The 27,682-nt window shown below is 41.6% G+C and overlaps 1 protein-coding gene and 2 long non-coding RNA genes across 13 annotated transcripts in view; 1 reads left to right on the top strand and 2 right to left on the bottom strand.

Annotated features, from left to right (window-relative positions):
- Nucleotides 1-27,682, top strand: part of LOC111264801 (alpha-amylase) — a 51,585-nt gene that overhangs the window by 4,024 nt on the left and 19,879 nt on the right. For 8 of the 11 annotated variants that reach the window (XR_015312817.1, XR_002683091.2, XR_015312816.1 and 5 more), the window contains exons 2-4: nucleotides 22,930-22,996; nucleotides 23,397-23,703; nucleotides 27,398-27,477. Coding sequence is in view for 8 of the 11 variants with exons in the window: in XM_022840976.2 (XP_022696711.1) it covers nucleotides 23,473-23,703; nucleotides 27,398-27,477 (311 nt within the window). In the remaining 3 variants the exon portion in view is untranslated. Of the gene's footprint in view, nucleotides 1-3,471; nucleotides 4,325-22,929; nucleotides 22,997-23,396; nucleotides 23,704-27,397; nucleotides 27,478-27,682 lie in introns of those variants that run through there. The other 3 variants (XM_022840970.2, XM_022840972.2, XM_022840971.2) reach the window with 3 other exon arrangements.
- Nucleotides 19,302-21,319, bottom strand: LOC147752900 (uncharacterized). The gene is made up of 3 exons (XR_015312821.1): nucleotides 21,030-21,319; nucleotides 19,717-19,944; nucleotides 19,302-19,502 (listed from the first exon to the last, which is right to left on the bottom strand). It is a non-coding gene; the product is annotated as an uncharacterized LOC147752900 (long non-coding RNA).
- LOC147752899 (uncharacterized) lies at nucleotides 24,584-25,969 on the bottom strand. Its single transcript, XR_015312822.1, has 3 exons — nucleotides 25,342-25,969; nucleotides 24,865-25,039; nucleotides 24,584-24,692 (listed from the first exon to the last, which is right to left on the bottom strand). It is a non-coding gene; the product is annotated as an uncharacterized LOC147752899 (long non-coding RNA).

Here is a 27,682-nt window from a genome sequence, read left to right as displayed (position 1 = left end):
AAATAGTTTTTTTTTTGATGCACTGATATGTGAAAGGGAAAAGAGGGAAACCCAAGCCAGAACGGCAAAAGAAACAGATTAGCTGTTATCGAACTTTCTCGCTTTGCGTATCTGATTTCTTTTCATAGAGTTGGCGATCTGATCTAGTTGGGTCCGATTAAATGCAAATGACAACGATAAGTCGGTAAAATCCGTTTGTCGATATGGCAAGACACCGACGCAAGAGCCATACTCCGTGTTCACCTAGCTAATTTGCCTTGTCAAGAAAACATGCACAAAACGTGCCATATTGCTGAAGTAGGACTAATTGTGCAGCACCCCGACGAACGTGACCCCCCGAGATCAAGAAGACAGCGGGCACTAAGAGTGAATACCAACGACAGGCACACATTTTCGAGACCGAACAGCTAATGCAATTGATGTAAACGTAGGAATCGCGTGAGAAGAAGGTAGTACAACACGCCAGTTGATACACCCATTGATTGTTTAGCGCAAACTGCCCTACCAGTCCTTTAGATATAGCAGTACATTTAGTGCCATATATATATATGCACGCTCGAAGTGCCATCAACATCTCGCGGTCGTTGTCGGCGAATGTCAACTTCTTTTTTCAGCTTTGCTATCGCTGCCAGCAGCGCCCTTAACGTCTGTTAGATTTTGGGGCATTCTTCCGTTTTGTCACACTGACTAGCACCGTTGACATCAACCTAAGTAGAGAGGGTACGTTGAACGGATCGGAACAACATTTAACAGCTTTTCGAGCAGAGCTATGAGTATACGTGGCTCCATGCGCATGGCCAAATCCTCACGGCCCAGCCACCAGCATCGCGTGTCACATACCCAGCTCGAGCACTCACAAGAACGTCATCCGTCGCTGCAGAAGCGGAATTCTCCGCATTTTCGCCCGCGTGAACCACAACCAACGGTGTGCCATCACCATCTGTGCTCCGGGGCATCGGCGTGGACTCAGCACGCTTGTCTAATAGAAAAACTAACCAGCCTCGTTTTCGACTGGGAAGCGGTCGACTTTCTCAAGTTAATGGCGGATTTTTTGCTTGTATTGTTGATTTTGCTGTTTGTGACTGTGTTGATGCTGTAAGTACTTAATGGTGTCTGGCTACTCCGTCGTTCAATGTTTCCGTTTAATGACATGATTGAACTAAAGATCAACTAGCAAGATTGTTGGTGTAGGGTGGTAATGGCAAGGCTTTGCGAAAGATTCTTGCGCTTGCCGATAGGTGTCGTTATGCTTCACGTAAGTATGAGAGACAGAAAAACACGGGTGAATAGCGATAAGGGGCCATTTTTTTGCTTGCCTGGTTTAACCAAATGAGCTGAAATTGGCTCAATGGTTTCTCACAGGTATATTAGAGCGGCAAACACTCAGCGCAATGGAACCCGAGAGATATTAAACATCATCAAGCTATTATACAATCACCATAACGCTGTATATATCTAAAGTAATTGAAAAGACTGACGCGAATGATCGTTGTCTATGTGGTGGAAAATGTCTACGTTCTAATTTATAGCTACATGAAAACCTTCTTGAGAAAAATCAGAATAAAGTTGTTGTAGAATGGAGTCTCAAGGCCTTTCTCTGTTCTTGTGAGACCACCTTTTTGGTCCCTTCGATTCGATATTGTTGCTCAATAACTTAAGCTACAGATATCAGACGGGTTTGTGCTTGTCGCAAGCAGGAAAAATACGACAATGTAGGAGTGGTTTTTAAAGAAAAACTATTAACTAGATTATATATATATGTATATATATGATCTATGTAATAAAGCTGATGTTGAGAATGACGAAGGCGTTACGGATTCGCTTAATAACTACGCGAGTACTCATATGCCCCAACTAAGACCACTGACACCATGCTTTTTATGTAGTTTTGTTCTAGCGTGCGTGCTACCTTCGTAGTATTCGTAGGATTCGATAGGATTATTATATACTTGACTCGTACGGTTAAGTAAAGCTAGTCGCAATGAAGCCCGTGCAAGTTTGCATGAACACTACCATAGTATGCCATAGACCCCTTTACTCATTTACCCAGTGCATTGCTAAATTTCTAGAACATCTGCGGAAACGCCCGGTTGTACGGTCACACTTATCGATGCCCCTTTGATCTATATACTCTGACCTAAAACGTAAGCTATATGTTTACGGGAACCTCAGCATGAAGCATAGATAACAATAGAACTTAATAAAAAAATAGAAAAATAATAGAAACGATGACAGCAAAACGTGTTGACCAGCGAAAGTGCTACCTTTATCGCAGTTTTTATTTCACTCTTACGGCCAACAACAGGAAAACGCCGCAGCTATCTACTGTTAATCTTTTTGTACATTTAATATGTTACACAACCCTCTTGGGCCTTTTTTAGCCTACTAGAGGATCTTTCATACGACCCTGTACCGGATGCGGCCTGCAGACGAGCCGCCGGCAGCGGCAGTCACTTATCGAGCAACTCCCGTGTTACTGTTGCCTGCTGCGGCGGCTCGTCTACAGGCTGCATCGGCCCTTCTATCTCCTATCGCTCCTTCGCCGCAGGATCTGGTCCTGGCATCCCGCCTTTTCTCTAGCATACCACGACACGCCGTCGTAGCGCCCATGTCGGCGGCGACGATGACTCTGGTGAGCATCATTTTTAGTAGAAAACTTCACTCAGTCGATTATTGCTGAGATCGTTTCTGCTGGAGAAGAGGCTAAAGAAAAAGAAAAGGGAAACAGTTGTCCATTCGAACCGACGAAGCAACGAACGATGAAGTCGCCGCTACTGCTGAAGCACACCGACCCATCAAGAGCCAGCCAACTCGTACCGAATTACTAGCGACGTCTTCATGTTGGCAGTTCCGCGCGAAATCGCCGCTATCTCCGCCACTGCACCAATACGCTTCGTCATTGCGACCCAGTCCTCGCGCTCTTTTATCGCACTGGAGAACTGCCACTCAGACGGATACACGCAGACAGAGCAGCAGAACGACAGCACGGAGCAGAAGAGTTGAGACCAGTCACCGCAAAAGCGAGGGGCGCCACTATTCGAAATTGAAACGTTGCCAGTGTCCCCGTCTTCACAGCGCGCTCGTCGATAGCTGGCCGACAGACAACAGAAGCGAAGTAAACGACATGATGAAGGCGACGGATGCTGGTGCTGCAGGCGAACGGTCTACTTCAACGAGCTGACAGACCGGTACCGAAAGATAGAAAAACACAGGAAAAGCATACGTGAGCTCCGAGCATAGCTTGGACCTAGTCGGGTGGAGTGCCTAACGTGCGAGTTAGCGTTGCTTGACGCAGAGTTGAGTTTGTTGTTATTGTTTGTGTCAGTGATGCGCTGTGATTGGTGGCGTTGTATCTTGTCTTCGCGGCCTTCCCTGCCAGGTCCCTCTCCGGCTGCTCAGTCCGCGCGGATAGCAGGCTAGAAGGCTTATACGTACGCTCGTAGTAGTTCTTTCTTGAAGTTTGCTTGTCTGGTTCGACTTCGCATGGAACGGAACAAAGATGATAGAACAACAGTGAAAGAGGCTATTGCAGACGTAGAAGAACAAAATCTCGCTCCCTCTCTATAGTTTTCGTGAACAAAACAAAGACTGACTGAACAGAGTTTAAAACGAAGTACCTTCAAACAATTGACGAGCACTATTGAGAAATTGTTATGAATACGTAACAGCAGGCATTTGTTTATCGTTTAAATTATGGCACACATCGAACAAGACGCTTGTAGTGCTATACTCCGACATACATTGCTCACGTTGGATCCATAACGTACGTACGGCCGTCTGTCTGTCTACTTGTGTCGGTGCGTTTGGCTTAAGATGTACATTTCAATCACATGCTAAGTCTACTAGTACTTTAAATTTATAGTTTCGTGTTAATAAAGGGTGTGAAAAAGTTTCTCGTCTCATGCGATTTAGTGGGTAACCACGACTGTACATCGTATCCATGGCAAATGTGCGAAGCATACGTCAAGTCTTGGTGAAGTATCGAGTGCTTCCCTAAGTAATAATAATACTCTGTGGTACAACCGATTCAGCGAAGCCGCCGCGTGAAGTGATGACCTATACGCGTTTCAGACCGAATCGGAGTAACCCAAACCTTGTTGTTTGCTCCTTGAGAGTGCTGTTTTTGGATTGTTTTTGAATTCACTTTGATCTCGGGTGTCTATATATATATATATATATACTATATATACTATAGTATATACTATGGTGAAGTGTGTACTGTGAATAACGTTTGCTTATGACGACGGATAAGCAAGAAATGCTCACTTGAGCTGAATGGCCATGGACGCAGGAATATCTCCAGGCACTCAAGTCGTTGCGTGCTGTAAGTAGACAGCTAAGTGAGACCTTTGACCAAAACTGGCATAGTTGGGGTTTCAGTCACCTGCATCTATAGAGTGTTGCTTAGTGCTGATAACTGGGAGCTTAGACGTATTCGAGTGTGAAAAAGAACAGTATTTTCTAACAAAAAAAAAGCTACCTTCGTCGATTTAACCGACAGTTTTTCGTCAACAAAACCGAAATTACTCTTACATGGAAAAATCTGTCAACAAAATTAGGAGGTGTATTGCTAGGGGTTAATAGTGCAGTACTGGAAGCTAAAATGAGGTTTTGTCTTCCTCTAAGTGAGACTCAAGAATACACAAAGCTTACATATCCGCTAGCCTAGAACGGACATGCAAGCTTCGCTGGAAATTTCGCAAAACCTCTACGATTTTAACATCTGCGTAGATAATTTTCTTTCGTTTTCCAAATCGCATATTGTTATCTTACTATATACTTACAGAAAATCGAAAGACCAATAACATTGGTTCTTATCACTTATGTCACCTTTAAAATTAGGCATCTAAATTTAGCGACTAAACACATTTTCACTAATAACCGTTAGCCGCAAGCCTTTCGTCGGCACCTTTTTTTTTTTTTTTTTTACAATTCAGAGAATTTATATAATCACTTTCAGTCCTGAAGTTCGGACGTCAGTCGTAACATGCGCACAGATTTTGTGCTCCTGAAATCTCACTTTCCATACATCAGCCCCGATTACGTAGCTTTCTTACTCTATTAAATGGCTTCACTTTGACGTCAGCTTTGTTTCGTCTAACGATCACGTACCGATATGATACAGGCGATACGTCTACTCATTCGTCTGCTGACAATCTCAGAACCATAGTTCATAAATTTTCCGCTAGCGCTACTCGATCGCCTTCGAATGTAAACAATGAAAAGCTGAATGGCATAGCAGATCCTCTGTTTTACAGTCATTATTTTCTGCTTCTTCGTATTGACGGCCTTAACTGAAATATCCCTCCGAAATCATGCATTAATCAATGATATTGTTTTCGATAATTCGATTCGAAGTTGTCCCTGGTCTATTTAAATATGAATCAAAATGGCGGTATTTAACGGTGTTCGCAAACTTATTTATCTGCAAACAAAGATAAGAAATGTAACCGTTATAGCACCAGCCACGCTTAGACCGAATATTTTTAGGTCAGAACGTTTATATAATCAATAAGGTTACTCGAATTTTCGTATAACTGTTATTTCTTTGTTGAAAGGCTATAGCGAAGTAAACGATGTACTAATGAGACACTGTTTACACTGTCTGACTTCAATAGACAAAAGGTTTTGAAAAAACTATATGTGTACTCACATTTTGTAGAACGAATTTAGGTTGTCATTTCATGATGTGTTGTGTTATGGATGGGAAGCGGCCGTATCATATAATTACAAAGCCCTACAAAACTCGTTCTGCTCAATGAGCGTGGAGTACTCCAGACAGGCCTGCTCACCATTACGCGCAAACGTCTACATTTCCTAATTTCACAAGATAGAAACATGCCGGTCAAGGACGCCAGGAGGTCGCAGCTTTTGACGGTAATTGGAGTCCGTTGCAATTACTACGGAAGGATAACCTAGATATTCCTTATAATCCTTCTGTAGATTCGATGTTTACGCATTAGTATATAGCTGATTCCTGGGGAACGTATCGCAAAGTGTAGAATGGAACTCTTTCGGAGTGTCAAACAAACTTTTTTAATACGCCAGATCGCCTAAACACTATACCGCTACACTCGTCAGTGAGCCACCCGTTGTTCCTGAATAGAACGAAAGCCCGTTTTGCCATTGTGAGCACCGAATCTTCGGCTGGACCTGTGGTCCTCTCAAGGCCACCTAGCGAGGCGCAGCTTATTATTTGCACCGAGCGCCAATCGCGGAAAATACGTAATCGAAATTTCTCTGTATTTTCACTCGTGAGTTAGCTGTATGGCTAAAGAGTGGTATCAAGAGACGGTGACGTGACTGTTTATTCTGCTTATAGGAGTTAGTAATCTTCAATCGTTTAAGTTGTTGCGATATACACACTACTGAGCAACAAAAATCTTTGCTAAACAATAAAGTATTGTGCAGTAGTTGACCGTTCATGTTGCGCGCAGTGAGATTGTACTTGATTGCTGCTTGTCCCTTGTAATTTTCTCTATTTCTACATCTCAATTGCAGAGTTGGACTCATTCAATAATAATAATAGCAATAACAAAGCGTCACTCATTCTGAGTAGTTTTGTGCGTAATCATGACAGTCTGTGGTACATGAAGGCCATGTCGTTTGATGGACGTATGAACTGTACGCGCTCTGAAGCACAACTAGAAACCATATATAGAATGGCAAGATCTCAATTTGAATTTGCTACAGTAAATGTTGTTAAGCAATATATATATATATATATATATAGCTGATAGATTGCGTTCAAAAAAAATTCCAGATGACGTATTCATCAACGGGAATCCCCGCTCGCAGTTTTTTAGTTTTCACTTGGCAGTGAGAAACTTATTCTCGTCATTTCAACACACTTCCCGAATGTCCGGAGATCTGGAAAAAGTAGGCATCTGGAAGAAGAAGAGTTTTCGCTCACGTTTATAAAACTGGCAAAGTGAAGACCTGGTGAATGAGACGTTATAAAATTCGCGGAGGATGCATTCAAATTTGTTCTTAAATGAGCTATAGATACGCGCTATTGACTAACTTTCGTGGGTCGCTTTATACTACCAGCAGCGGTAGCCTATATGCGCCATGGAGGAAACCCTTTTCTGAAGTGAGAGACGTTAGCATATGAATAAGCATCTATTCCAATAAAAATAACAGTAATGCATCTAAGACCTACTTCAGCAATCTTAGTAAGAGGTAAGTTCGCAGGGTACGCTTATAGCGTGATACTATTACTACTACTAGTTGGCACTACTTGTCTTTTGAATTTCTCACACGATATGCGGGATTCAGTCCATGAAGCACATACAAAAGTGACATTTTACGGATACAGACTCCTGCCAATAGTTGCTCTCGACTGCTAACACAGTCTGGGCTGGAGATGGAAGCTAATAAGGGCTAACTGGAAAAGGAATGGTCTAAGTTTTCTAATGAAAACTTTGTAAATAAGTGTTGTGTGTTACGTAGAGGTCAGCTATTGGATATGAGTAGAACTTACAACTGATCTGCTCAATTATTATCAAGGAAAAAGCAATCTACCGAAGTAGGTACAATGAGCCGCCATACGCAAAACGAATCTCGTAGGAACGTGTTGCTCTCTTTTAGGTAATAAATTTACTATTTACCTGTTTCTATTACATTTTTTTTTCAGTGTTTTGAGACAGATATATCAAAAATAAGATTGAGCAGAGATCGTTGCAAAAAAATCTTAACAGGACAGTAAACTGTTGTTGGAAAAAAACAAGTTCAACATGCGTCTCTGTGCCTGTCTTCCGGGTGGAAAAATACGGTATATACTTGAACACAAGGAAAAGATTATCTACTAAGTTAACACAGGTTTATAGCTCCCTGATGTACATGTTTAGCCAATCGTGCAGTTTATCTAGGAATAGCTTGTACAACCTGGTGGCCAAGTGGTACAAGCCATTCCTATAATCAATGCCTCCAGCTCCACTAGTACGTTTACATCAGATGCTTCTTCAAAAGCTTCTTTTGGAAACACGGTATATCATTCCCAAACATGCATTTTGAAGTGACGCTTTTAAAGGTCCCCTGAGAATATACGGTAATCGTTTACGGCTTGATATGGCTTGCGTTAGTAATATTAGATCTTTGACGCGTACATTGGCGATAGCGTACACTGTTCGCTCCGTCCGCACTCTCCTGAAATGTTTCCTGTTCAAACCAGCTTGGCCAATAGCTCGTATAAAGCATCTGTATTGCGACGGGCCTCATTGCGGGATTGCGACGACCTGTGCAAATATTCTTCTCGAAATCCTATTTTTTACGAATCCGATGTGAGGTCGGACGTTGCTTTAAGTTATCTCCAATGTTATAATGAACACAAAACGTTAAATCCATCCTGTATCGACCAACCTTTCCGACGGAAAAAAAATCCCAACTTACGATGATTTATTTTACTGAGAAATTTCCATTATAGCGGGACATATGACGCGCAGTATTAACGTTTAGGCAAATTTCCCCTTTCGAACTTTACCTAAAAGCTTAAGCGTGTTCTCGGTCCGATCAGCGGCATTATTTATAGCCGACTATAAGTAGTCGTCTGTAAAAAAATGTTTGTTTTTTGCCATCTATTGGAGTTTTTTAAGGTTTCCTAAAGCGACAAGTGATAGTGCGGTAACCGAAAGAGCAGCACATTCATCCTTGTGGGACAGAGAGAGATGCACTTATTTGGAAAGCAATCAGTAGACGGAGAGGAAAAGAAAAAGCATTTTGGATAACTAAAAAAATGGCCTAAACTACCTTCAAGCAGAGCTGCCATAACAGAACTGAAATCTGAATAGGAACAATGAGCATGGCCAACAATAGAAATAGTTTGAGTTAAAAAAAAAGCGCTGCCTCGCGACTAGCCAGGAAGGCTTCTTACGTCAGGTTGAAATGTGACCGTTTTCGTATCATTTAAACCATACATATGATATTTAAAAAAAAAACAACATGCCATCCCCCATGTTTCTACCTCTAGATCTTGGATTACCTCTCTAGAATGAAGTAATGACTATTCGCCTAATCAGAATTAGAGGAAGAATATTGAAGTTTCTCTACTTCGTTCACTTTTTCTGTTGTACGAGCATGATTACTTTTCAGTAGTACTAATATTATGGTATAGCCTCGGGCAGACTACATGGAATTGTGATGTGTCAATCCATCTCTCTAGTAGGCGGACCATGAAAGACGAAAAATATGACAGCGAAGCTTTCTGCTGTCCAAATCCAGCGATAAAGCTGAAAATACCGACCATTACATGCCGCAACAAAGAAAGATAGAAAAAGGAATCGATATCGACGACCAGGCCGAGTGGAAACATAGCTAATCGCCTATCTACCAGCTTGCACAATGTGGCATCGTCTATAATCATACAAGTTTCCCCTCGCTGTTCACGGCATACCAATTGATAACAAAAGGACAGGAAGTTTGCGTAACTGTGACACTGGCGCTTGAACTTAATCACTGGCCACGAGGCGAAGTTGTCTAAGAAAAACTTCTCACTAGCGCTCATCATACTAGCACTGTCCGCAGAGGCCGCGGGCAATAGCCGTGTTCATCTTTAGCTTCCTGTCTAGATAAGACGGCCAGCAAATATAGTTAGTTAATTATCTGTAATAAAAAGAATATATACTCGTCCAACCCAAGTCCATATCGGGCTTCGAATGCCACGTATTAGGCAAATCGCCCCTTACGGCAGTTACCCTCGTTCCGTATGATCGAACTCGATGTTTATACCAAATAGCTGCCGCGATAAAAACATTTGAAAAAAATTGGAAAATAATGATGGAATAGATGCACTTTGATGGGGTCCATACGTTGTAAGAGTTATTTCGTGTTCATCAAGAGGGAAGCGTAGGCTATAAGCAAGGCAGAAAAATAATACGCTTGGAAATAGTGTTTATAGTAAAAGAATGAATGGCACTTGTGATCTTGTCAGTAACTACTATAATCACTAGTCTTATTAATAGGCGGTGCACTATTGCTATATACTAACGAAACACGTGTAAAAATGGATTATTCTTCCTGCAGTGTCTTCATAACAAAAACTGATCATTTCTGTTACAGCACGGAGCGTCTTACCACAGTGAAGAGCTGAAGACTATAATCTTTTCGTTATAAGTTAGACTTCGTAATCACCAGTAGGCAATAGCATATAAAGTAGAATATCTATGCATACACACTGGGCTGTTACAAACGGATACGGTGAATTTTGAAATTAAACAACCTTCGAGCTACGCGCTGCTCGCAGACGAAATTTGCCTAGTAGTATCTTCAGCCTTCTAGAAACAGTGAACACCAATCGAGTTTATTCGAGGAAAGATTTGTTAAGAAGGAAAAATGTGTTTTAGCCTTGAAGCTTCTATCCTTCGAAGCCCACGACGCTGCAGAAATTCATTGAAGATTTACACAAAACATTAAGCAAGGAAGCTCTCAGGCGTAACCACAGCATGTGAATGATGTAAACGTGTTAAGAGTGCAGACATTAGGGCGTTCAGGACCAACGAGAAGGTGACCAGATGTTGAGACCCGAAAAACAGGAACGTATTGCCGCAGTAGAGGACGCTTTTCGCAAAGGTAAAGCTTTGAATCGAAGAGCTCTGGTGACTAAAACTGGCATTTCAGATATAACGTGTTGAGAAATTTTAACCGAAACATTGAAAATGCGGAAACTTAGTCAAAAACAGAGACCCCTTTTCAAACGAATCCTAGCTAGTCGAAAACGAGTGTAACGTTTTGTACTCTACATACAACACGCGAAACTTCAATCAACGGAAAGCATACGGTTGCCATAGACGAGGTATGGTTTAATCTCTACCGCCAGCCGGAGGGGGACCAGACGACAGAATGGCGTCGCACTGAATCCAAATCAATTTTGGTGGCAATGCAGCTAATACCTGCAATAGACGTTTCTCTAAAATGAGATTTCTCCGAAAAAGACATCATGAATGCAGGTTGCTATCTCGAGTTCTTCAAGGGACTCATAAACCGTTTGTAGGGTAGACGAAAGCACAAAGTATGGTACCTAATAATATCGCCAAACCTCCTTGCCGTGTCTCAATTATCTCCTGGACTGAGCAAAAGTTTATCCAACACTGGTTTAAGCCCGCTGCTTCTTCTCGTCTAAGTCCATACGATTACGTGGCTTCTTGTGCCCTAAAAAGAGCAATTGGTGGACAACGACAATCCATTATCGCTTTATTTCGAGAAGCTTTGCGTGGAGGAATTACGCATGGGAACGCGAGTGGTGGATATAAGGCTGTCTAGAAGCTGCCAAAGCGGCGGGAGAAGTAAAGACTATTTTTAACATACATCATCATTGTAACTTATCCAGTTTAACGGTTATTCGGTTTCCAGATTCTCTTGCCGATCGAACTTCTGGACACTCCGGTATCTATCCGTAAAAGTAATCTAGTTCAGAAAGCTACGTTAACTTCGACGTCTCCATGATTGGAATTAATTATGAATTTTCGATCGGTTGGAATAACAACCGTAAACATCACACACAGCGCGCCAGTGCCCTGAAACTGAATTATGTCAATTCTGGTCAAGAGATGCGAGAGCTTAGTAAATATAGTAGAGAAAAACTTAGTTTTCTAAAAAAATGTTGATGCTATTTGTTACCGGGAAGCCTGTTGATGCGCAATCTAGGTTCAAAAAAGAGCATTTAAGGCTAAGCAGCAACATCCGTAGGGAGCTACGTAAGAGCTGTAGTGAACCCTTGATTAACCCATGAACAATAATAGAAGCCCAAAGGTTTCTCCAGATATGTACCTGGGAAAACCTTATTCGCGTATTTTTCTGATGGGCTGTGTGCCTAGATTCATAAATTGACTACAAAAACTAGAATAATATGAATCTACCGTTGTGACAGAGACTCTGTCGCCCTGTATTCATGTCTGTCATTGAAACGACAATGGGATATCTGTCGTTTGTGCGTGCCATTGTAATAAAACGTCGCAGCAGATTCAGTATTTAATTTGTCAGCTCAGCCTTCTTTTTCAGCCTCCGAAGCGCCACGGTTTCATCGCTTCATCGCTTAAGTAAGAACACTTTGTTCATGTTTTAAGGGCCTCAAACAAAGGGCCTGACATTATCGCTACCGTAGCCTACCATAGTAAACGAGCAACGCCCACATCACAAAAGCATCTCATCCTACAATTTTTTTCCTAAAATGGCCCAGTTATTTTTGTTTCGTCATCATTTGCTCTGAGGAGCAGTAGGTAGAATTCTATGTCTCCGAAACACAAACCCTACTACTGTTATTATTATTACTATGATTAGACTGGTTTGAAATTTATACTACTGATTCTCACCCTTCTGCGTTCTTTCATAACAAGTAGATTAAAAATATGGCGGATATTGGGGATCGTATATAATAGTGGCATTTATACAGAGAGTATCATGTCCTAATCGGTTTAATTATTATTAAGTTTTGTGGTGTGACCTGCCCGAATTATGCCGGTCATATCGAACACCCCTTTGCGGTAGCGGTCAATGTGTTTAGATACACATGCGTTTATATGTGACGCGTATCATTTGACACGGAGGGCAGCGGGTTTGTTAATTTTATAGTAAATTTCCTGTTACAGTACCCACCGACGACTACTGACTGGTCGACGTTGCCCTAGCAAACATACACGCAGAAATTTTTTAGTATCCTTTGTCTGCGCAAATCAGTATTCATTTTACTTCAGATTCTGTATTTCGTCTATAACAGTACAGACAGCCCTTACATCTGCAATTGGGACTCCTGCCTAGTAAATCCATCCTGACGCCACAGAGCAGGTACTGCTATTGCTAAACAGTCACTACTGTTTTTAAATGAATATTGTTGTTAGAATTACCGCTGCAGCTAGAAAGATACTGCCAAACAAAGTGGGTACAACCATGATACACTGATAGTCGCCTGCCACTGTCTTCTTTTCTCGGCAAAGTTTCATTGATCGTTCATTTTTTCGATTATCCTCGTTGGCTTCACTCAAGTTCGTGTGCTTCGCTTCGGACTACTTCGTCTTTTCGACGGGCTTTTTCGCTCCTCTTCAAGAGATAATTAAGTGCCGTTCCGTCACGATTTCGATGTCCGCAGCTCCATAATGACGCGGAGCTATCGGGACCAAGCTACTGTTCGACAGCGGTCGGACGACTTTAATCTCAAGTCAGTGATGGCTAACGGGAACACGGCCACCGATGCCATCGTCATGATCGAAGAAATAGTCGAAGTCGTATAGACATCTCATAATACACGGACGGACGGACGGACGGACGGTCGGAAGAGGTTACGTTTTGACGGCCATTTTTGGCTTCCCGCGCTGCCCGGCTATGTAGACTAGTTAACCAGTTTCGTCTTTTAGTTCGCTATTTCGGGCTTATAATTTCGGGGTCGCTCTAGCAGTATGAATTACAGGCAGCGATATACATCTCGATTCAAGAATGATTCCTCGCTGTTTTACGAGAGGAAGACTCATGGTTTGGGAGTGAGGTAAATCGCATCAGGCTAAATGAGCATTGCTTGTTAAAAGGAGTAGGCATATGGGCGATTTTGTCTGCACAGAGTTTTGCTTGATTTAATAATTGTTGGATATTTGAAGTTCCACTCTCTGCCAACGTACACCTCTGATCAGCACAGAATCTTGTATTACACATGTATATTTTCTACAGTGTATGTAAGAGTCACAGCTTACCGTAATTTCGCATTAGAGAATAGGTCTGTTCATGCAAAAGTCTTCGAACCTGATGACCATATAATAAACACAAAATAAAGTGATAGCTACCGAACCGGTCAATCTACCTCGACGATTTTTTTTGCCGATTAAAAGTGCACTTGAGCAGGCCAGCTATCGTTCGTCGTCTACTTTGTGGTGGCGCCAACTCAACGTCAGAAGGACCGTTTCTACTAGCGGAATGTAACGGTTCACAAGTACAGTTTCGCCCCGTACACGGTCATTCGATCTTCGTGTAAAAAGTAAGAAGTTCATAGCGACACATCAGAATTAAGGTCGCTGAGTGATGGTCTTGCTTTCAGGCAGGCCATACGTCTTCTAGCTCCATTGCGTAGACAGTCAATACCTTGCGTAACACCGAAGGCAGTTTTTTTTTTTTTTTTTTTAGCTAGGAAGCTAAGATAAAAGCTGATTGGCGTCGGTATTAGAACATTTTTCGCATAAAAGAGTCTCTTGTACGCTGTATCTAACCTTAGTGTCTGAAAGACGTAGCTTGGAAACGTACGTCCTAGCGAATGTATCCCATCGGCGGATGCCGTCTACTTTATCAAAAGATCACTCCTCATGTATCTTTCATAAGCCCATCGCCAACTAATTATTGAGGTGTCTCGTAACCGAGAGAGATGTCCAGATAACCTGGTACGCAGGCACCCACATGTGCAAACACGCTTAGACATGTTAATCCGCAGAACCCGTTTTAGGCCAGTGGGGTAAGTCACTGTTGCTATGTTCATTGAGGTAGCATAGTGTAGATCGAGCAGGCAAGGGACTTCCCCGCAGCTGAGTAATCTACATATCATTAAAACTCCTGGCATGAAATAGAGTGTAGTACACATCGCGGTAACAGGGACTTTGAATGTAGAAAAGGCCATACATGACCGAATTCATCTACCGTCCGATTTTCTTGCGGCTGGCTGATTGTCCTTGCAGAGTAGCAAACGTGATAACGACCTTGTTTCGCATAGGCACGATGTTATTGACGTCTCTTAATCTAGCATTCTGCACCTCTTAGATAGGGCTTGCCGCTAACAACACTCTCATAGTCCGTTCACGTATCGAGGGTTAAGCACATCTCGCGAAATTCACGCGTGAGAAAGATCCGAATACGCCCGGTACGTGATTGAGGCGGACACAGTAGATATATGGACGTTAAACATTGTTAACAAAATACTAAAAACGTGCGTAAGTAGGCAGCGCTCTGAGAAACATTGTCTTTGAAAAGCCTTCGCGCTTTTTTTGTTTCTCTTCCCTATCTCCTATCGTACCCCTATCGTATAAGATTCTGTTGACGCTAAAGAAGCTGATAATATCAATATAAACAAGATAACGCCAATCTATTAGATGACGACAGAGAAAATGACAACAATAAAGCCAACAATGTATTTGTGAGCTCTGCTATATTTTCTTTTAACAGCAGGAGGATACGCATTTTGTGTCATAGCTGATTGGCGGTAAACTGGGAAGGGAGCACATTTTACTCAAATATTGTCTACTTAGACCGGAAACATTTTCAGCATAAATCGAGCGTTTCCTACTGATCTGAAGAAGTCAGGAACATTCGTCAGGAGTTTTTGCTCGTTGCGATGGTATTGTTGCCATTGCCGGCCTGCAGGCGTTATCCTTAGTCGTTTCGTCGGCCTCTAAACGAGGGTGGCTTTTTTTTTGCTCCCATAAAAGCCAGAGACCAAGCGCAATGCTACATGTAAACCGATCAATAATGGTACCGTTATCACAGCATTTTCAGTGGGTCTACTCTTTTGCTTAATCGATAAGAAGCAGTCCTGTTGTTGTTGACACCGTAGCTGCTGTTCCTTTCATGAGAGGTTTCGGCTCGTTGCCGGCGACTGCCCCATGTATGCATTTGATTCTTTACATGGGGCGCCGTTCAAATGCCCACACGTTTTCTGTTGTACTCTTTCCGGGCTTGGGTCCGCGCGCAAAGTGCATTCGATGCCTCACTAGAAGTGGTGCGCAAACCAGCAGATATAGAGGAGGCAAAAGTTCGTTTCGCTGATGAGGCATAGTGGTGATGGGCTATATTTTGTAGTATAGCAAGTCTGCTATTGTTTATTGTTTGCTATATATGTAGAGACGACATTAAACAATGTTGAAGCTAATACTGTGTAGCTGATAAGGTCCGTCTGTACTCGTTAATTTTTTCTCTAGCAAATAATCAACTAACTAAACACAATGTAGTATTTTTTTTCTACTCGATTCAGAGAGGAGTAGAGAAGTAGGTGAAGATTAACATTCTATAGGTCCAACAGAAATCAGGCATCTGGATAACTGATCTCTTCATGAGCACCATCAGTCTTACTTGAAATCTCAGACTCTCATGTCAGATAAAGCGAACGAGGATTTTATTTAACAAAGATTCGAGAACTGTTTATTTTTCCTGCAGCTGAAAAATTATTTTTATAGTTGCTAGAAAACTTGTCGAAATTAGACGTTTTCTAAACATCCATTAAGATGATGGTAGCTACACGATATTTTACACGATAACTATACGACAATAATCGAGTATATTAAAAGTAGTTGCTTTTCTTAAGTTATGGTTTCTTTCGAGTATGCCTGACAATTGATGTTCTCAAGAATAACTAAGTGCCCTTTACGTAATCGTATGCGTATTGGGAAACGAATTTTTTCTTAATTAGCTATTGCTATGGTTCATTTTTCCTCATAATTGCAAATAATCTAACTAATTCAAAGTTTTCAGTAGTCGATGTCAGTGAAATGTTATGAGCGTCTCCGTGACAATTAAGACCACTCTCTGATGGCGGCGGGTAATATTTGTAAGTGTTGCTCGAGGTGTGTCAAAATGACCCATTAAACAGCCCGTTCAGCTTCTTGTCATCATTACAATCAAGCTGGTCGTTACGATACGAGCGCGGTAAAACGGTCCATCGACTATTCTTTTCAATCTTTGTTTTGACGAGACAGAATGCGCCAAGGCGCCAAAATGCGTCCGAGGCACGAACGAACACGAACAGAACGACAAATTCACGAGAAAATGTCAAAAGGAATGAAAACAAAAATATGATTCTTTCCACAATCACTTTTTACCACCAACATTTGATCACGGCGAGCGTTTAAAGATGGCTCTTTAGAGCTACAAAATAACTGGCTTCATTTCTAGCAGCTTATCACAAAGCTATACATTTTTGGCGTTAAAAGACAACAGCGGCAGTTATATGAAATATTGCGGCTTTCGTTCCAGCGTTTGCTGCCGATTTCCTTCGTAGCCCAAAGGGCCGTTCGAACCTTAACCACTGCCGTTGCCATTGGCCATTCGCGACGCCACTGAAGCTGGAAGTGGAAAAAGCAGTTTTGCGTTTTAACACCGTTTCCCCTTCCTCGTAAGCCGAAGTGCTATTTCAGCGCATGCGAAACGTATTTAGCACCGACGCTGACGCTCTAATGGTCCTGGTCGACGTGGGATAGCTGTTGTGAGTGTCGTCGGAGCAGAAACAACAAAAGCGACCGACAAACGATCTAAGAGCGATGCTGACTGAAAGAAAAGGTCAGGCGTGGAGAGATAGGCTGAAAAGCAGTGCAGGGTAAGGGAGGTACGTCTCTGAAAGGAGCGTGCGCCACTTTTGATTGAGCGAGTCGCTCTGAAATCTCTGCTGGTCTGCGGCGTGAGGCGTTGATTTTAGCGGGATCACTTGTCGCCACTCTCATTTTCCATCAGTTCTTGCCCATTCGTCCGTTCCAGTATAGAAAACATGTGGAAAAAAGCGAAACACTCTTGGAACGAGTGGGTAGTAGGGTAGTAGAAACAGCTAGCCTTATTTAGATCTAAAAAGTAGAGCATTTTAGATCGACTCGCCGCCTGCGTCGAATAAAGAACAGGCAAAGAAATCTGGAAAGAGCCATGCAAGCGAAGAGGATCGTTCCCGAACCGTTTTCAAAAAATATCGCCGTTCTTTTCGGTTGGACCGCACCGGGACAGAAGGCACCGTTTGATATTCGTTATGCCAAAACTGTTGCTAGGGGACGAGTGGCTCCGTTTTATGAAAGATACGGAAATATTATCATGTTGTTATTATCGGCTTCGTATACAGCACGGGAGAGGGGTAAGTTTTAGATTCGGAACCTGAAATCTTCAACACAGGACTGACAAGATGTGCGCGTAATAAAATGTATACGCGTATTGAGTTGCTATTATTTATTCTGTTTCTTGTAGTGTTTGGGAAAACAATCAAGTGCCGGGCGGAGACTCCGTCCTGCCTGAAAGCGTCCGCTGGTTCGGATTGCGCTATTTAGCTAGGAATATTTGGAGAATTTATAGCGAAGCTAGGACTTTAAGGACGAACTATGACGTACATCGTATAAGAACAGCGTAGTATGTAGATATGGATAACTTGAACGAGAATTACCTGAAAAACTTTTCGAAATTTCGGCGCTTGAAATCAGCAGCTATCCGTCATCCTCCTTTGTTTCCGATGCAGGCACATTCGAATAAAGCGATTGGTCTAACGGAAACGTTCTACCTAACAGCGACATACACGTGTACGTTAAGTAAAGGCCCCTGGAATTATGGCAGACTAATGCCCATGTTACGATATCGGCGGTGCTCTATGATCAATACTTTTTATGACAGCAAGGAAAATTCACACTGTTGCTGGGAGTTAGATGGGCCGGGATGAGAATGACTATAATGAACCAATGTGGTCGCGTTGTTCCTGTGAATATAGCGGTAGTACGATTATATAAATTAGCTTCGATAATTATCCGAGTGATTATAAATATATTCAGGCTGCGTTTGTGTTACGTGTTCGCGGCCCAATGCGGTGATGGCTTGTTTTGGAGGCATTTCATTCGGATGGCCTATAACAAAAATACAGCCGGAGCAAAACAGGTTTTCTACTGCAAATAGCATTCAGTTCTAGAATTCAATCGAAATATGCTTTAGCTATGTATTTTATACACGCACCAACGCGTCAAGCAGGATTCGTCGTCCGGAGCGATATGCTTACCACATAAATACATAAAAAATAAAATTACATCCTTTTTGCTTCTCTAGCACGCCTATATAGTGGTCACTGTAGCCGTTCCAAATATTCTATAATATAAGAAAACCCCAGATACATGTACTGCAAAAAGGACGAACGTTGATGATGTCTTGCCTTCTGTTTGCTGAAGAAGAGGGTAACGCCGAACAGATCGATACTTAAGGCAATACCTTATACATTCATAGGCCGAAATAATGACAATAGTAATAATAAATATGCGTACGTCAACTGAGGCGACGGCGCTTAAGCCTGTAAGGACATTTGTTTCGATTGCTGATGCTCGCCGGACATTGCATAGTTGTCCACGGGCGACCTGCCCGGAGCGCAGGAGACGCTCAAGCGATCACAATGCGCATCGGTTTGAGTTAGGGAGCGTTGCATCAGCATCGATATGTCTAATAGGCGCGCGGCGAATTCGACGGTGGGTTAAGTCGCCAATTCGTTTTTTGCCCTCGTACTAATGCCGTTCGTGACTACGATCGACGCGGCCGTCGGGGGGTGGATGTAACATATACTTTTTCCCTCTGACCTGTATCATTGCTGCATACAAACGTACGTCATGTATTGAAGTTTCCAACCTGACAGTGCTGAGGTTTCTTTATTTGCGGTGCTGGTCTTGCGAAATAATATCTACTAATACCATAACATAATAGTACAAATTGACTTTCAAAACAACCCGTCTCCACTTTAATTCCATTGGACCACTTTCGTCGATTTCCTTCACTGAGTTAAATATTCCGTTGACCGAATCACTGTGTACAGACACACGAAGAATCTAAATGAAAAACGTTAAATCTTTAGAAATAATTTACTTTCGTTTTAAACCCACAGAGCAACTTCCGAATTAAGTATAGTTTCTTTCAAAGATGTACGATAATTGCTAGTAATCGCGATAAAATTACTGCAAGTTCGGTTATTTTCGCAGAGTATACGTAAAACGGCCATGTGTTGACCAAACAAAGGAAAAAAATTTAACCGCGTCAACGTACAGAAAGGAGCGCCGTGATGCAGATTCACTTGGTTCAGATTCGTGCCTTCATTGTTCTCAAAGCTGTTATTTGTAGATTTCTATTATCGGTGCTGATGTAGGTGGGTATCTCTCTGCACAGATTACGGACGATCCGGATCGCTTGGCTGTCATCTGGCTGGATGGTTCAATGGTCCGCGTGCTATGTTTAGTTGACTCATTCGATAGACCCGTTGATAACAACAAAGTACTGAAAAGTGGGTTCGTCTAAGACGGATAGGTATAATAGTTGATAGTTTCGATATATGTACATTTGACGACAACTTTATAAAGCATATACTTGTATTTAAAGCGCTCAATGGTGCGACAATTGAAGCCGCACCGAAAAATAGACGCGGATAATATATCTGTATATACATATATATACGGTGGGGCAAAAATCTATTGACAGTTTGGGTGTCTTCATTTAACATCTGTACAATATATACAATATGTACCTGTCAAAAGACTTTGGTCCGCCTCTCGATACTATAGAATGCTATGAATGGCGTCAGATTAAATAAGAATGGCTTGCCAGAGGCGCCCTCCGGCAATTGGTGTTGCAGACGAAAAGGCGGCAATAAAACATGTACTGCCTCTCGTACAAAGTACTATTTCGCACGCTTTGAAATAACCGTTCTTGGGGATGACACGAAGAAGAACAGGGAATTGACAGAATGGTCTTCTATTTCTTTTAAACAGAAAATGGTTGCTGTCTTCGGGGGACACTTCAGGCAAATCAGCCGGCGATCTGTTCATCTTCAGTATTTACTTGCATATCTGTTATGAAGGCAAAAACACTTCAGGATGAAGCAGTGGCAAAATGAACGCCGCCGAAAAAGGCGGTCGTTATTAAACCACCCAAAATAGACCTTCAGTAACAAGTTATCGCTCGTAGGGGCCTACAATTCCTGAGACATAACGAAGAAGTTACGGAAACGAAAGAATAGATAGAATTCGGACAACGACTGAACGGACTTAAATGCCAGACAGCAAAACGCCCCAGCCAAAATCGAATCCATTCCACGGCCGTGTTTCGACAACAATCATATATATGCTTGCTTGTATCACAGTTCGTTCGTTTGTGTATATAACATTGGCGTATTTTTTCGCTCGCTCTATTTATCTGATCCAGATGTGTTCCGAATCAAGGACACAGGATGTCGATATAGCAGCCCATTATCAGACGACAAATCAGAAATGCTAACTTCGCTCGCGTTCTATTGCTATTATTGCTAGCGCTTCTACTATATATGCAGCAATAAAGTCGGTAAGGTTCTGTAGGCGTGCTCTTACCTCCTTTAATATGTCCGACTGCGAATGTCTATACGTACCAAGACGCTGTTGTTGCCTATGGTTAGCACACTAGTACATTGCGATAAAAAAGCTGCTTTCGAGTGCTCAGTTACGCTATTACTGCAGGCCTTGCGGTTACGTACTCTGCCGATGGTTATCGCTACGATTTCTATTGGTACAGTCAGCAGCCGTTAAGGCACGCAGGCAGACGTTGTCAGATGTTCGCTGTAATTTTGCTACCGGGACAGGAGACTGCCGACGCTGTCTCGTCACCGGTCTTGGCAAGACGAGTGGCAGGAACAAGCCATTCAAATTAGACGAGTCCAAAGCTGCTACTATTGTTACAGAGTTAACTATTATTAGTGGAAGTGTATCTGCTACCGTTTCTGTAAACGTTGTTGATGTTGTCTATTACGTGGCAGGTCTCTACGTAGCTCGTACGTATAATGTACATGACTGTTATATGAAAAGTCCTTCATGCTGCGTCGCCGGTAAAAGTGCCTAAGCGTTCCTCAGTTAGATGCGAAAGAGTGGGTTCTTGACGACGACTCCTACTAGAAACATTCTGCTCCTATTGGTGCAACAGATGGCGTTTGGCGGCCATATCGGTCGGGGCATGGCTTCTGCCGGGTCGACGGCGTCATTTCAGTCTTTAACCGTAACCAACTGATCCTGCTTTGGTGCCGCGTGCCCTTGCGCGGCTGTAGCTTCGAGATAGAAAGAGTAAGGGAACCAGAGAGGAAACCAGAAAGGAAAGGGGTACAGAAGAAGGGAACGAAAAATCATGATACGCCAAAAGGAACTGCTTGTAGTACTGTTGCCACGAAAACGTATGTTATTAGTTCCACTAGCTAGACATGCACCTCTGTCGCTGTTGACTGTGGTAAAAGGGCAAATGTACTACTTGTAAGTTAACTAATAGTTAGGAGCAAGACGATTCGGACGATTGGTAGAGGCGAATCCGACTGAAATGAAGCGTGAGCTGAGTGTGTCCGACGCTACTGCCGTCGGTTCTGCTGCTCCCGGTGATGTTGGCCGGCTCCAGCAGTTTCGCAGCTGGTAACTTCTGGAAAGATGTACTTACGTACGGCTGCACGGAAAATGTAGGGTAGCGAAACAGATCAAATGAACGTACTAGCCATATTACTATCTGGTGATAATATCTACACTATATTGGGGATAGCTATTGTAATTATTTTTATCTCTTTGCCAGTTCACGTCTCCACTGGTTTGTCTTGGTGGCAAAATAGCTAGATAGCAGACTTACCGTCGTGTTGGAAATTTGAATCTCGAACTTATCTATTACGGTTTTTTAATGGATGTCACTCGTAGTTTTTTGTATTCATTAGAGGATGAAAAAATGTATGTAAAAGAGGTAGTTTTTTTGGTGAGATTTTATTAAACAAAACATTGGAACCGAAATTGAAACAAGAAACGAAATCGATAATTATTTGGCGGGTTCTTATTGTTAAATATCAAAACCGTGCTATGGTCTTCTCATCGATGACACTATATAGAAATCTGGTGTATAATGAACAGAATGTACGAAACAAGAAAAAAACGTCGATGTATTGTTTACAAATTGTATTATGCTGTAAGGAACGCGATATAAATGCATTAATAATATCAAGATAAGTTGGCTGCTTGAATTAGCAACTATGCTACTATCATTTTAGTTTAAGAGGTAAGTAAGAGTTTAGGAGGTAGGAAGCCTCCGAGCACGCAGGCCCAACTGGATTTGACACTGTCATTTTAGTCAATGCACTAGAAACGTTTATCATTCCAAAGCCTTATTTCTGCTCGTTTATAATGCCTTCACTTCCTAGCAATTTGAGCTCTGCTCCTACCATAACAATCAGCGTTTCGTACTTTCCTATCTAGTGACGTACGTTTCTTTCAGGCACGAATAGCGGAACTCTATATGCGCCGAATGAACGTAGTAGCACAACATCCTCAGTGCCTGCTAGGTGGGTCGATTAGATAACGTTTTCAATAGTTATCTACAGAAATCGATTTTTACATTACATGAAAACGCCATTTGAATATCTGGATAGCAATGAAACTTGAAGCAGGATACTTTGTTTTTCTTTTATTCTATAGTGTTCCATTAGGTAAATCGTTAAAGAGATGTAAAAGATGACGAAAATAAAAATAAATGATTAATTCAGGAGTCCTGTGTGCCACACAGAGTCCGAGGAACAACTTATACGGAACACGTTTTTTGTTATACGACCCAGGCTTTCACAGATGCATACACGTCCACCCACTGGCATATGGATAAATTCGATACTTCAATAATTACGAGGACTACTAGCATTAATTTCTTTCCTATTTATACTAACATTAATTTATTTTCCTTTTTTACAGAAGAGTTAACCTGCAATGAGACGTAGCCGTCGGCGAAAAGGACGATTTGGCCAACCATTATAGCAACAGGTCCGCCATGCGCATTCCTGGCCTTCGACCTCCCGAGCTGATCGTGTGTCCTATACCAATCTTTGTGATGGCTGCCGTTCTGCTCGAGCGTACTACGCCGGCATTAGCGCGGTTCTGGGGTACCCCGAATTTTTATTCGACCCGTACCACGATTGTACACCTTGACCAGTGGCTCTACGAAGACGTTGGAAGGGAATGCGCCGAACACCTTAACAGGGCGCAGGTTGCTGCAGTCCTTGTGAGTTCTGCCTCCACTTCACGATTATGTGTGAGAATATAAAATAACATAGATTATTATAGAGAATATTAGATAACATAGATTATTATAGAGATATTATTAGAGAATATTAAATAACATAGATTTACTGTAACGACAAACTTATAATTAACGCGGATGAAAAGAGAGGGATTTTACGAAGCCATACACACTAAAGGTCTACGAGAGGTTATTTTTTTGTAATTTGTAATCATAGGATTTTCAAACATATAACTTCCGATAGCCGCTGCACCGTTGAAAAGCAATGGAAAATTTTACTGCCACTTACTCACCGACTGAATCCTCTGATAAGCTGTAATACTAGTTAGATGTCTATCGCAATATCGATTCGAAGATAAATTGTCACTGCTTATTACTACTGTTGCCACGAAAACGTATGTTATTAGTTCCACTAACTAGACATACACTTCTGTCGCTGTTGACTGTGGTAAAAGGGTTAAGTTAAGGGTCTGATTAAGTTGTTATGCTCGCTAAAAGATATGCTTCATCATTCTCTGTTCCGTGCAGGACAACGACTCGGTGAGGCGGTTTTCATAATCGAGAAACTTTACCACACTTCTATTTTTTGTTTTGGACGTTGTGAAGCGCAAAGTTTTAAGCGGATGATGGCATCTATCAAGGGTGAACGTGAAATAGCAACAACAAGCTACGTACTAATGTATGAGCAGTAAAAAAATATGACAAATATGCAAAATATGCAGGCAAAATGAAGGCGGGCTCATAGATAATGCATTCGACTATGTCGTCAGCGCGATGATGTCGCCTTTCCAAAATAATCAAGAGACACAAAATAGTAGTAATTATTTTTTTTTGCATTTCGGCTCCAGTTGCAACTGCCTACCTTCTCTGTTAAACCTGCGTCTGCTTTCTGCGACTCAGTAGTAATTCGCATTTAAAGCCCTGTCAGAATCCTGGCTAGGATCCAGGAAGACATACATCGGTCTCATCTCCTGTAAGGTAAAGCTGCAGGACGTTGAAGTCGGTGGCGTCACGTCTACAAAGTCGAATTCGCTTCCAAAATCGGCATATTTAGTTTTCATAATGGAATTTTCAACACTTGCCTCATCGCACCCATTTCAATGTTTTTATTTTATCGTTTTTATACTGTAAGAAGTAACGCACCATATTCGATTATAGCTGAGATTTTATATTGTAAATAAGAATCTCCAAGTGACGCAAGCTACTGATTGCTTTTTTGCGGACGCTCGTTGAATCTGTTGACTGAACTGCTAAGAAGACTTCCTCCACAGCCAAGATGAGAAGGTAGTTTAGTTGCTGATTCTGGCTCAAGCAATTTCTGCAAAACCCAGAGAATTCAATTTAGGCTAGGATTTTGATAATAACATGTGTCTGATCTAAAGCTAATAAGGCATTTGTTCGTCCATGTTCAGTATCTTGAGCCTATGCTGTATTGTACGAGCGCACTGATTATGCTGTTAAGTACGTAATGCATTTATATAAATTTTATATAAATAATCGGCAAAGATATGTTTTCACAGTTGACCTTGATTATAACTTTTTTCGAGTCCATTTTTTGTTCGGTACCATTAAGTTGGAGAACGTCCTCTATCATTGCTTATCATAGCTAGATATACATACCTGTGGCTTGGTTATTTTTTGTGCTTTGTTCACGCTCCCCTGTAATCGACAGTCAAGCTTTGCTTAAGCAATTAACGGCTTTCGGTGGTTAGCCTCGTTTCGTTCGCGCAAGCAGAAGGTTCCCCCTGGGGTCATAATGTCAGTTATGCAGTGGTATCTTGTCGGTATTACGGTTGCACGAAATTGCAGATTTAATGATTCCGCTGTTTTTTTTTTTTGACTATGCGTGATTCTGAAGAGGTCGTCGGAAACATCGCCCCTATCCATATCGACGGTATAATATTTCCACGATATGGTCTCTGCTGTAGAGGAGTAGATTGTGGTCGATACCTGAACAGTTCGTACTCTGACGTTTCGAATTTTCGGTAGTATTCCGCGTTAAGTTTTATAAAATCCTCATTAACTCCCCGTCCGCTATGAGTCAACAATAGTGGAAGATACACATACAATGTAATAACAAATTGCCGTTGTTAATAATTACATTAATATGTGCATACACACAATACATTCGATATATTCGTGTTTCATAACTCTCAGCAATAGATTATATATAATCTAAAGTTCATCATGTTGAGAGCTGCCAAACAAAAAGCTTTCAAATTTTAAGCTCAAGCTATGCTTCCGTGTGTCAAATAACGAAATTTTGATTTGAAATTATGAAAAACAAACTTTTTACTGGTAAATTAGAAAGTTCTTCGTCTAGTTTCTATAGTCTAGAAATAGTTTTCTTTTTTTTTTATTTGTTGAGTTTTTAAGCCTTTTTTTGTAGTTTATACCGAGATGTAATTAAGTTGATCATTTACATTTCGTTATCTTTTAGCTGATAAAGTGACACAAATTGTCGGCGTGTATAACATACCGCCTTCTTTTTTTAATTCTATATATCGATTCGAGTATTCCCTTTATTTAGGCGAAAGAGCAAATCTGGCGTATCATGTGATTAAACCTGAGACGTATGAAATTGAGTTTTCCTAGCTCCGATATCCGTAATCATAGCATCTTCATTTATACATGGGATTTATCGACAGGTCTGAAAAGTATTAGGAGCCACTTTTCTACTTTGGCCTAAAATCTCAGCCGACAAAATAAGAAGTACTATGATGGTTCTCTTCATCGATGGAAGCGTCTAGTCCAGCCATTGATTTAAAGTTAACAATTTGAACATTTATACAGATACTAGAAAGGATTATTCACTATTACGTTGAAAAGCATTTTCTCTCGGCCTGGTCCTAACACTAAGCGAACTACAATTTTGCCTAAACACATGCAGTTCTATTTCTACTCGCGAGAAGGATTTTTGTCCTGCGCCGCATCGCATTTTCGTTTCCCTTCTTCTTCCTCTCACTGAGTGTCCTGTATTGGGCGATCATCTACACTCACGGCTCATCTTTGGTTTCGATCTCTCGCAACGGACGAAACCCACCCAGGAAAGCTCATATGAACTGACGTTTATCATTCTGGAGATTATATCATTGGGGACAGGATTAATTAGAGAAAGACGAAACATAGAATTTTATAAAGAATCTGGCTTGCAGTGGAATACGATACGAAAAGGAAGGACCGCTATCTTGCCAGCCTTCAGACGTACTATAGTTTTAGCCTATTGAGGCGCAAGTAAGGACTGCGATACCTTTAATAGACCAATAAGCATGTTAAAGTTTTAGAAATGTAGAAAAAAGAACGTAATTGAGGCGAGATCGAAGAGCCTTTCGGTACAATGGGCCTAGATAACGCATTGGTCTTATTTAAAGGAATTTAAAGGAATCACTTGCTATCCAAGTAGAGTAATGTGCTTAGAGCGAATGTCACTGGATACAAGCCTTACCCGCTCCATTTTTTGTTTCTGTAATAAGTATTTATTATTTAATTATTAGTAAATTAGGTGAGGCACAAAATGAGACTATCATCTTAAATTAGCAGCAATCCGGTTTCACTCAGCGATTGAGTACGTACCTGTATTCACCTCTGAAGAATAATATCTTTATTCTATTTTAGAAATAAAATAAAGAACGAATATGTTACCGTTACTTGCGAGTTCTACGACATATTTTTTCAGGTGTCAGCACCAAATGACCACGCATTTAAGACGGGCCGCGCCCTCGATGGAGTGCTTCAATATCGTGATTATACAGAAAGGTGATTTATACGTGCAAGTACACTGTACATAAATATATCTAGATGACTGAATAATATTCTAAAAATAAATCGCTATAGTTTGGGTAACTATGAGTTAAAAAAAAAACTCGAAATTCCACTCTTTTGAAACTCAATATAGTATCGATCTTATTACGTGATAGTCATACACTTACTGGTATGCACATACGTGGTATCCGTCACGGCT

Source organism: Varroa jacobsoni, unplaced genomic scaffold, assembly GCF_002532875.2.
Source record: "Varroa jacobsoni isolate VJ856 unplaced genomic scaffold, vjacob_1.0 scaffold_900, whole genome shotgun sequence".
NCBI lineage: Eukaryota > Metazoa > Arthropoda > Arachnida > Mesostigmata > Varroidae > Varroa > Varroa jacobsoni.
The sequence above is the reverse complement of the archived record's forward strand: the minus strand, read 5'-3'. Positions and strand labels throughout refer to the sequence as shown.